Below are 11,164 nucleotides of genomic sequence, written 5' to 3'. Positions count from 1 at the left end.
CAGTCTTGGGAACCCTCTGAACTCGGTGGACTCCAGCCTCAAACTTCATCTTCTTGTAGCTCTGAGGCCCGCTGATGCTGGCAGAGGCGTGACGCAGTCCACCTGCAGCCAGAGGAGAGCCGAGAGACCACTAAAACTCAGAAACTGGTGTCTGGTCATGTTCCTCTTTAGAAACCATTCTCCATCCGTCCTCAAATGCTCCATTTCTTGACTTGTTCTGGATATTTAGATATATTTAGCATAATAATAATACATATAATACAACAATATATAAGTACATTAGGTGAAATGATTTGTGCAATAGAAGAGCTCCCTCTTGTGTTTATTATTGGTTACTGCAAGAGTTAAAAAAAAAGGAAAAACTGTAAAATCTTTACCAGACTAAAGTAGAAAGCATATAAGGTACGAGCTGAAACATTTTATGTATTTCTCTACATATATACACCACATTTTAATCAATTATTCATACTTTTCATTCAGACTCTTACAGACAGAATACTTTTGTATCATCAGCGAACAGTATGATTTTTAGTAGCTGTGACACTTTAAATGTAGAGAATAATAATTTAGGTCTTAAAACAAAACCCTGAGGGACACCACAAACAATGTCCTGATATTTTGACTCGTATTTACCCATTTTATTAATCTGTTTGTCAAATAACTTTTAATCCACTCCCATGCTACACCCCTGTATCTATCTGATTGTTTTAAGTAGTACAGGATCATTTAATGTGTCAAACACATAAACTTTTTTTTTAATAAAATAAAAAAAAAATGTACTGATTTTGATAGAAAGTTTCATAAACCAAACGACTGACCTAAATCACTGGTCAAATGCTCCAGGATGTCAAAGGACCAGCCGTGGTACTGAGCGAAACCCTGATACATGTCAAACACCTGCAGAGGAGACAAAACAGCAGCTTGTAACTCCAGACATCATAATAATGTGTGTTACACAAATATTCTCTTCATCCTACAAGTCCCAGCAGACCTCAGCGGTGAACAGCATGGCCTCCTGACCCCCAACGCCAGCTGTAACTTCAAGGACTAGATCGCTCATTTCAACGCTCTCCTCTGGGATCAGCAAATCCAGGATCTGGTTTGGGAAAAATGTTGATACAAAATTTCACAAAATGTCAGTTTGTACTGAGCAGAAATAGTTGAAATAGTTTCCTTTAAAGCACACGTGTCAAAGTCAAGGCCCGAGGGCCGGATCCGGCCCTCCAGATCATTTCATTTTATTGTTATTAATGGTCTGATGTTATCTTGAGCTTATTCCTAACTTGTATAACTTTGACAACATTTATTTTTATAGACAATAAAATATTAAAAGTTAATTAAGGTTTAAATTCAGTTATTATGGAATAGCATTCCTGCCTTTTTATTATTCATGTTAAAAAGTTACAAAGTTTTGAAAAATTAGCATTCTGTTAGCTTTTTGGAATATTTTGGCATTTACTAAGATTTTTTTTAAGATATTTCGGAGTTTAGCTAATATTTCAGCTACATGCTAACTGTTTTAGCTTATTTAGGCTTTTTTTGTTTGTTTTTTAGGCTGTTTTGGAGTTTTGCTAATATTCACACGCTAGCTGTTTTGGCTAATTTAGTTTTTTTTTTTAGTTTTCTAGGCCATTTTGAAGTTTAGCTATTTTTTCAGCTACATGCTAGCTATTTTAGCTAACCTATGATTTTTTAGGCTAATTTTGCACTTAGCTAATATTTTAGCTGGCTATCAGTTTCATAGTTCACAGCTATTAGCTTCAGCATTTTTAGTTATCCATTTAGCTATCAGCACTAGCATCTTTAGCAGCCAAATTCAGCTTACGGCGTTCACACTAGCATTATCGCAGGTAATCGTATACATCTAGTTCATAATTACAGTTTTAAAGTTTGAAAAATGCAGTTTTATAGTGTTCAATAAATGTTTATCCTGTTCAACCTAGGGTGTGTTTTGGATTTTGACACTCCTGCTTTAAAGCTTCTGGATTTCGTTAAAGTCTAACCTGTGCTCGCAGTTGCTGAATATCTCGAAAACAGCCTTCTTTCTCCAGTTCCGCCAGTTCCCTCAAGGCTTGATCTTCCTCTTTGAGGAGGTTAAAAAAAGAGAATTAGATGTGAGGATTTGAATTCAATAAACTTTCTATAAAAAGTCTATAAATAACTGTTTTGAAACGGATTAATTGCATAGAAATCTGCAATTAAAATGATTGATGACTTTCAATGGAAAAAAAAACGAGGGATCATGAAATGACTTTCATGATCACAGTTGTCTGACCTTTCAGGAGCATCTCATTCTCGGCCAACTCCTTGTGCTTTTTGTCCATCTCCTTTATGCTCTGGATCAGAGGAGCCAGCAGTGAAATCTTTGTCCTTTTGGCTCTCAGTTCGTCTTCACTGCACCGATCCTCCGAGGCGGTGCTGCTGCTGACGGCTTGTAAGCACTCACTGTACTCCAGCTGCACCTTCTTCAGGTGCTGCTGCAAAGACTTCCTGGCAAAAATTTCCTCTACCGATAGCAGCTTCATCATGAGAGGAGAAGCAGTGTGCACAGACCTTGTGTTTCTGCCGCACGTGACAGGTCGGCTGATGAAGAGTTTGGGTTTTTGGCAGTGCCAAATCCATCCTCTTCCTTTCGATATTAGCGGTAAAATCCTTCTGTGAGCCATTAATTTGATTAAATGAACCAGTCTTTATGCGTCAAGAAAACAAATCTGACTGTATTGAAGCCGTTCCTTGTATAAAAAAAAATAAAAACAACTTATATTTATGACATTTTGATAACTTGAATTAAATACTTTAAGCTGTGGTTTACTGGGGAAATTGTATAATTTAAAAATAACTAATTAAAACATGCAAACTTTTGGATTTATACCTGTCCAACAACAAACTGACTGGGAAAAGTTTAAATTAAACATTCCAAAGGTGGTTCAAGCGACAATTAAGTGTAAATTTCAAAGATATTACACAAAAAGCAGCACGATTTTTTGCAAAGTCGAACCAAACGAATATTCTGTCACAAAAGCAACAATTTCGTTCGTTTTACCACCGTCCATATCACGACACAAAACTAGTTTCAGTTGGATATATTTTTTCCCCAAAAAATAATAATAAAAACGCCCCAAAAGATTGTTTGATAAATCCACCGCTTCACACCAAGGGCGCAGACATCTTGGATATTCTTCTTCGCTGTATTTTTTTTTCTTTGGTCCGTTAGCAATTTGTGTTTGAAACGACACTCTGCCGCCATCTTGTGGAGTAAAATTGCACTTACATTTTTTTTCCTGACTCTTGGGGATAAATAAAATAAAATAAAATAAAATAAAATAAAATAAAATAAAATAAAATAAAATAAAATAAAATAAAATAAAATAAAATAAAATAACATAAAGTGAAGTAAAGTAACGTAAAGTAACGTAAAGTAAAGTATAAAAGTCTATTTTTTATGGAAACATAAGCTTCAATGCAAAACTCTAATAAATAAATAAATAAATAAAAATTAAAAAGCATAAATATGAAACTATTTTGGTCGTGAAAACGTGAAAATATTCAGCAACAACTGTTTAACCAACTGTTTTGTTTACTATCTATACCAGTTCATGTGACAGCCAGGCCTACAAGATGTGTAAATTTGACTCTGAAAGAAAAACAGGAAACTTGAGATACCAATGGGGATAGCCAATTAATTTCCATTAAAATACACAAACTGACACTTTTTGTACCTGGATTTGCTGTAGGCCTGGAGGTTTTGAAAAAATGTCCTCCATCCCCCTCACTTCCTTTGTCAAGTTTCAGTGTAAAATACACAGATAAGGGTCACACATTCCAGACAAGGGTGTAAACTGCAAATTACTGCCCCTGGAGACCTTTTGCCCCACACAAGAGTCACAAACATACACATTTGAAAACTGTGTTTCCCAGAACACATGTTTTTGAGTGACTTGCGAAGACAGAAAGCAGTCTTAATTGCCTTAGGTTTTCCATGTGTGGTACAGACTGTTTGATAACTCCTTACCATTTAAATAAATTTAACAAAAGGTCTCAGTTTTACTACTAACCACATTCTTTTTTTTAGACCAAATGCTAAACATTACAGCTGCCATATTGACATTTATTTGATATTTTCGCTATAATAAAAAACTAATTTGTAATAATTAATTCACATATTTAATATTTCAGGAAAAACATTTTTAATAATAATAAAAAGAACAAATATACAAAAGGAGGGAAGCTACTTTTTCTTGTTTGTTTGTTTCTAGTCGGGTAACAAAACCGGGAGCACCACGTTGACTGCGAGCTTACGTCACCAAACGCAAACTCGTCTCTCATTGGTTAATGCTTTAAAGGGGGCAAACATCGTCTCTTCCCTGATTGGTTGGAGCTTTTAGCGCACTGATTTAAACTAACAGGCTGCAAAACTGGCGGCGTTTCACTAGTGCAGGTTTTAAATTCAGTGTCGTTGATGCCGGCGCTGCTGGAGTTTAGCGCCTAAAGGGTTATAAAGCAAGAGTTTTGATCTGTTAACCGTATCACGGACGTAAGGTGAGATTCTTAACTCGATGTTTCATAGTTGTGTGTATTTTCAACCGAAAGAGAATAATATTTCATGCCCCTAGTACCGCCAGTCTTGGCTTGCTTGGAGCTTTAACTAAGTTTTAATTCTGAGGGAAACTATTTAAAAACGTAGATTTAAAGGAGTTTAATAACCTGTTAACTTAGTTTTGTTATCAAATCAGGAAAATAATTAATCGTTTTATTGCTAAACAATTGCGAGGTTGTCCTAGCATGACATGCACCGTTATAATTTCGATACATCTTAATTAAGAATTGTATCAAAGCAGTCAATAAAATGAGTTTATGTGTTTGATTTGATGCTAAATGAGTCATTTTAAGGTGGTTTATCAGAACCTAATTCATGCAAATTTTCGCGTCATCGCCATATTTGCGCCAAATCCACGTCGCGCCAAAAACCTTGTATTTGTTTTGAAAAGTGCCAAGCCAAAATGTTTAATCATATGACTTTCATAAAAACAATGTAATATAAATTCAAACATATAATTATATGTGTGTCATGTTTATAGGAGCTTTAAGAATTTGATGTTGGACGTTAGTAATGTTTCCGGAAGCGATTTGCCTTTTTTAAAAGTATTTTTTCTTAATCGTAACTCCTGCTATGTCTTCTTTTTTGTCAGGAATCCATAAAGTTTAGTATTTATGCTTCACCATAGAAGGGAGACCATGAAATGCCCTCAGTATGAGTCTGCCGACATGGAGAACACAGCGGACAGCAAGGTGTCCCACCTTAAAGCGTCCGTCCTGAAACAGCAGACCCCTGTCAAAGCCCCGCTTCCCGCAGTGTTTTCCTCCAGTGCGGTCCACAACAAGGAGAACAGCACCAACAGGGACCATGACAGAGTTCTGGAGGAGTGCTTTGAGGACAGCGGTTATCTGTCTCTGCAGAACAGTCACAGTGAACCTCACGGGGATGAAGAGGATCCAGGTTTTCTGGGGAAACTGGCATCACCCTCTAAATGTAAAGGAGAGCATCAATTCAAGCACCCTCTATCTTTGGCGGTTTCCACCCCGAAGGATCATTTTAAGAGGACGGCGTTGTCGTCCACCCCGGCCAGTGATCGCCGTGGCCCCAACCTGCCCATCCTGAAGTTCCAGGAAGCTATGTGCGAAGAGCTGTCAAAGACTTTCAAGAAGAATAAAAAGTAAGAGTGTTTGTTGTTGTAGGTAAACGCCATTTGTTCCTCACATTTTTTTTAACACAAATATTTTTCTCTAATTTTAGGTTCGACTGGAGCATCATGTCAAAGCTGGCGGACGGTCACCTTCTGGATCGCGTGATTGGGCGCCAGATGGGCTTGGAGCACGTTGACGTGTTTGCGTCTCTGCTGTCCAGGAATATGAAGATCATTTTAACAAATATCTTGGCCCTCCTGGGTGACATGGACCTCATTAGGTAAAGGAAATCCTTCCCTCTCGGGACAAATACTTGACTAACGAGAAAGCAGCTTTAGCAACGAGAAATTCTGGAAATACGGCAGCCAAATTGTCTCATCAGACAATTGATATTCTAATCTGATAAGGGAATGTGTATTGTAAATTGAGATTTTACGCTGTCTTTTCCTTCATGAGTTGTTTTCTATGCTAAATTTTTGTTTATTTTCTTTTTAGTTGTAAGAAAGTGAGCAGGACGTGGAGGAAAATCATCTGTGAAGATGCTGCAGCGAACACCAGGTGCCAGGAAGCTGAAGACAAACTCTGGGTAAGAAAAGAAAAAGCAAAGTACAGAAGCATTCATCGCTTCTTTCCTCAATTTGATTTATTATTTTTTTTTTTATCTGTAGGAGTCGACAAACTCCCTGAACCTCAAAGCTTGTGGTCTGACGAGAGACGTTGCCACGTCTAGGGTGGTGCTATCCTGCATGCAGACTCTAGCTACCTCAAACACTCAGTCTTCAGCCTCCTCGCTGTCCGGTCAAAGCTGCAGGACGTCCAGAACCGCCGCCATCAGTCAGAAATGCGGCGTGCCGAAAACACTGCGTACACGCTTCAGTGAATATGTCCAGGTGAGGAGCTGGAATACTTGAAATGAAAATGGGTCATTTTTCTGCCGTATTTAAAGAAAGTTTCTCTGTATCTAGGCCGCCGGCGCTCTCAAGAACCACGAGTCTCTGCGGCAGTGCCGGCGCTGCGGCTCCCCGGCGAAGCATCTGTCCGAGTTGCACCGTGCCACGTGCACTCGCTCCAGCTGCCAGTACGACTTCTGCACCCGCTGTCAGGAGACCTACCACGGCTCCACCCCCTGCAGGACCGTCCAACCGCGATCCAGATCCACCCCCGTTTTAACCGGAAGCTCTCGGGACAAAAGGAGCATCAGGCGCTTGTGACCCGTATTTAAACTAGAGACTGAATCGCCGCTTTTATGTGGTGAACGCCACTTTGGGCTGTGAGGCACGAGAAGATCCTACTAATGTAAAGCTCAATCCCACTGGAGAAGCACTTAGATTCCTGCTGGGACAGTCCACCCCAACGTGCCTTAAATGGAATTTGCTACAAAAAAAGAGAATTTTAGGCTTTAACAATTTTTCATGTTTTTAAAAGGAAAGTATGTAAATACGGTGTTTCTTTTTAAAGTTTTAGAATATATTTTAATAAATGTCAAGTTTATGTCTTGTTTCGTTTTACCTTGTTTACAAATACAATTTTCATAAAACTTCTTGTGTTTTTTTTGTTACATTTTCATGATTTTTGATGCAAATTTTAATGTTTTTAGGAGGACTTTTCATTCCCAAGACCTGAAGATTTGTAGATCATATTTTAGTTATTTTTGCACACTAGAAATGTGCAGTTTCATTTTTATTGGCTGTTAAATCAATAATATCAAGTGCATTAATATATTCTTGGAAATTGGTTGCAGACAAATTTGGGGTTTTAAAATCTAAACACAATTTTCCTTCTCTGATTCTGGATAACATAAATGTATATGGGCACTAGAGGGCAGCATTGGGCCCCTTTTCCACTAATTCTTTCAATAACACTTTATAAAACATTGAAAATATCAAATATGTAGAGAGGGTTGTCTTATGTTCAATTAAAATTCAAACCCCAAAAAATATAAAGTGGTACCGGGCAAAGTGATCCAAGTTTATCCACAGAACTTGCCTGAAGAGAACTTCAATTTTTGTGGTTGATTTCTGGAAGTTTTTTTGTTCCGTCAGACTCTGATTTTTTTTTTTAACCCCTGAATTTTTATCCTTAATTTTTTTTTCCAACCCTTGCTTTTTAAACAGCAAATTTTTATGCTCTCAAAATATTTTCAATCTTAAAAATTCAGTGTTTTTAATTTCAAGACGTAAAATTTGGATGGGTCACTAGAGGAAGTAGTCGGTCCAGGAACACATCGATATCCAGCCATACTGGTCATGTGTTCGCACTGCTGTTTGAGAGAATGAGAGAAAGACTGGAGATTGATAATTCAAGGGAATCATTTAGAGTCTGCAGGATAATAAATCCATGTTGAACCTTCTCCACAACAAACCTATAGACGCCCGAGAGAAGCTTCTCCAAAACAGAGCAGAGAACATAAGAATCCAGATCCGCTCATCAGAGCCTTGGTCCTCCTCTACCACAACCATTGACTCACTCGCTGCTTTTAGAACAGATGAAGAAGAAGATTCTGACCTGAACATGGAGATCTGAGACCTAATCTGATTATGCTGTTTTTATTATTAAAGTTAATAATTTTTCTCTGGAAAATGTCAATTAATTCTAAAGTATGTTTAAATCAAAGCACAAATATTTGGGTTATTATGAACAGGGAGGACCAAAGTTCATTTTGCGTTTCACGTTTCTATTCGTCTAAGAGAGTCCTCCCGCTTGAGCTGCTTCCGCGCATGCGCAGAAGTGAACCGCCTATCGAACCGCGGCTCTGGAGGAGGCGTCAGCGCGCATGCGCGAACATGACGTCGTTTTATGTATTATAACATAACGTCTGACGAAGGATTACGTCAAACAACCTCATTCTGCATGATATGAAGTCAATCCCCGCAGATTGTTTTTAGATATTACATTTTATGACATCATCATAAGAGTCCGAAAAATCCCTGATGCTTACAGACCGGATTCATCTTCCGAGCAAAAGCGGATCCTGAAAGACCAAAACCCCCAAAGAGTTTAAGCAAATTCAACCTAAAGAAAGTCTGAAAATGTCCATCAGAGAAATCAGCAAAACTACGGAGACTATCTTGGTCCAAAACGCCATGTTGTTAAGCCAGATTGAAACCATTGGTAGAAATCTGTCCAACATGAAGGACTTGGAAAGCACCCGCAAGAATCTGAAGAAGGACAGGAAAGCTGCTCTTCAGGAAAACAAAGAACTCTCCAAAACTCTGGAGAGTCTGAACACACAAGTTCAAAAACAGATGAAAATCCACGAGAAATGTGACGTGGAAAGACAAAAAACTGCGGAGATTTCTGAAAACATCAGTGAAATCAAAGCAGAAATGGCCACTCTGAAATCCAAACTTTGGATCCCGGAAGAGCTGAAACTAGAGCACGAAAGGGTGAAAAACGAGAGGAAAAACATGGAAAAGAAATCTGCACTTCTGAAAAAGGAACTGCAGAAGTTACAGAGGAAAGTGGCCTGCCAACAATCCCTGGAGATCGACTATAAACTAGAGTTTGATCACTTCTTCACTTTGGAAGAGGAGACCACAGATCTCAAAGCCAAAGTCATGAAGCTGCAGACAGAAATCTTGGAACGAGAGCTAATGAGAGACGAGTTCCCCACAATGGTTACAATGAGATGCTGTTTGGAGGAACTCAAAAAAGAGTTACAGTCTGAAATTTCTGAGCTGGAAGAGCGACCGAACGATGCAGAAGAACTCAGCGTCCTGCATCAGACACTCGCCGAGCAGCTGCTGGAAACCACAGAAGAAACAGAAATGCTGCAGAAAAGACGGGACCAAGTCAAAGAGTCTCTTCAGGAAGTGAAAGACATGGAAGGGAAATGTCAGGAGATCCGAGCAGAAACAAACAAAAACATCCAGATGAACTCGGATCTCTCAAAGGAGATCGAAAAACTGCAAAATGAAATCTGTGGTTTTCATGACGTGAAGGACAGAGTCATCGCCGCCACAGAGGAAAACCGCAGGATAAAGGAGGAAACTCTCACTCTGCAGAATTTAAGCAAAAATTCACGCAGCGAGATTCAACATCTCCAGCAGCAAACTGACATTCTTCAGCAGGAACTGAAAAAGCTGAAAGATCAACGTCAGGAAAGAGACCAAATGAGGGAGATCTATTACACCACGTTGAAGGAATCCCGCCGCATGGAGAACCAGCAGCTGATTCTGGAAACGGAGATCTCCGATCTGAAAATTCAGGAAGTTGAAGATCAGGAATGGGTTGAGGAGTACAACCAGCAGAAGGGTAAAGCAGATCTCCTCAAACAGGAAACCCAAGACCTCCAGAAATCTAAGGAGGATCTGGCAGAGTTCAACCACCTTCGCTTGATCCAAGACAAAGACCACACCCCCGTCAGAGCACGCCTCCAGGAGATCCCATCAACTCCTTCAAAGGTTGAAGAGAACTCTGATGAAGAAGAGCTTGTTGAAGACGAGGAGGAACAAGTCTCCAAAGATGTTCAAGCTCCAGAAAATTCTGGATCCTCATTGATTGATGAAGATGAGAAGAAGGTTGAGAAAATCCCTTTGGTTGATAACTTCCTGATGTCTTCAGATGACGAGGAGACCCCAAATTCCGAAGTAGGACCTGACGCCAACAAAGAAATCCAGAAAATGAAAAGTTCTGGCCCTTCTGAGGAAAGTCAGGAGGAAGAGAAGGAGGAAGGTGAGAAAGCCACTTTGCTTGAAAACCTCCGGATGTCTTCGGATGAGGAGGAGACCCCAAAATCCGAAGTAGGACCTGACTCCAACAAAGAAATCCAGAAAATGAAAAGTTCTGGCCCTTCTGTGGAAAGACAAGAGGAAGATGAGGAGGAAGAGGAGGAGGAAGAGGAGGAGGAAGGTGAGAAAGTCACTTTGCTTGAAAACCTCCGGATGTCTTCGGATGAGGAGGAGACCCCAAAATCCGAAGAAGAAACCGACTCCTACAAAGAAATTCTGCACATGAACAATACTGGCTCCTCATTGGCTAAAGAGGCTCAAGAAAAAGAGGAAGTAGCCAATGATGATGAAGATTGTTCAGAGGAGGAGGAGGGGAATACCAGTTCCAACGAAGAAATCCAGGATATGAAACATTCTGATTCTTCTGAGGAAAGACAAGAGGAAGAGGAGGAGGAAGAGGAGGAGGAAGAGGAGGAGGAAGGGGAGGAACAGGTTGAGAAAATCCCCTTGGTTGAAGACCTCCTGATGTCCTCTGATGAAGAGGAGGAACATAAGGAGGAAGATGAGGAGGAACATAAGGAGGAAGACGGATTCAAGTTTGATGATCTGTCTGACGAAGACTTGAAAAAGCTGGGCTTTAAGTAAGACGGGGGAAGAGTGGTGGCTGATCCCACCCCCCCACAAAGACACTTAAAGTAGATTAGATTAGATTAGATCAGAGTAGATTAGATTAGATCCATCCATCCATCTTCCTGACCGCTTCTTCCCTTTCGGGGTCGCGGGGTGCCGGAGCCTATCCCGGCTACTGA

At 39.7% G+C, this 11,164-nt stretch overlaps 3 protein-coding genes across 3 annotated transcripts in view; 2 read left to right on the top strand and 1 right to left on the bottom strand.

Moving 5' to 3' along the window:
- The window catches only part of mtrf1l (mitochondrial translational release factor 1-like), a 7,124-nt gene extending 3,817 nt beyond the window's left edge, over positions 1–3,307 (bottom strand). Inside the window, exons 1-4 of the mRNA XM_024298085.2 lie at positions 2,276–3,307; positions 2,004–2,083; positions 992–1,096; positions 819–897 (exon numbers count right to left, since the gene is read on the bottom strand). Coding sequence (XP_024153853.1) covers positions 819–897; positions 992–1,096; positions 2,004–2,083; positions 2,276–2,666 — 655 coding nt within the window. The 5' untranslated portion in view covers positions 2,667–3,307. The remainder of the gene's footprint in view (positions 1–818; positions 898–991; positions 1,097–2,003; positions 2,084–2,275) is intronic.
- A 1,084-nt stretch (positions 3,308–4,391) lies between these two features.
- fbxo5 (F-box protein 5) lies at positions 4,392–7,222 on the top strand. The gene is made up of 6 exons (XM_024296496.2): positions 4,392–4,539; positions 5,190–5,714; positions 5,795–5,965; positions 6,181–6,271; positions 6,354–6,575; positions 6,651–7,222. Exons 2-6 carry the CDS (start codon positions 5,212–5,214, stop codon positions 6,894–6,896), a joined length of 1,233 nt encoding a protein of 410 aa, XP_024152264.1. The 5' UTR covers positions 4,392–4,539; positions 5,190–5,211; the 3' UTR covers positions 6,897–7,222.
- A 1,439-nt stretch (positions 7,223–8,661) lies between these two features.
- Positions 8,662–11,091, top strand: LOC112161937 (glutamic acid-rich protein). Its single transcript, XM_036215573.1, has one exon. The coding sequence runs from the start codon at positions 8,715–8,717 to the stop codon at positions 10,998–11,000; it is 2,286 nt and encodes a 761-aa protein (XP_036071466.1). The 5' UTR covers positions 8,662–8,714; the 3' UTR covers positions 11,001–11,091.
- Positions 11,092–11,164: the final 73 nt, after the last annotated feature.

This window comes from Oryzias melastigma, linkage group LG15 (genome assembly GCF_002922805.2).
Source record: "Oryzias melastigma strain HK-1 linkage group LG15, ASM292280v2, whole genome shotgun sequence".
NCBI lineage: Eukaryota > Metazoa > Chordata > Actinopteri > Beloniformes > Adrianichthyidae > Oryzias > Oryzias melastigma.
This window is presented reverse-complemented; position numbering and strand designations above follow the sequence as displayed.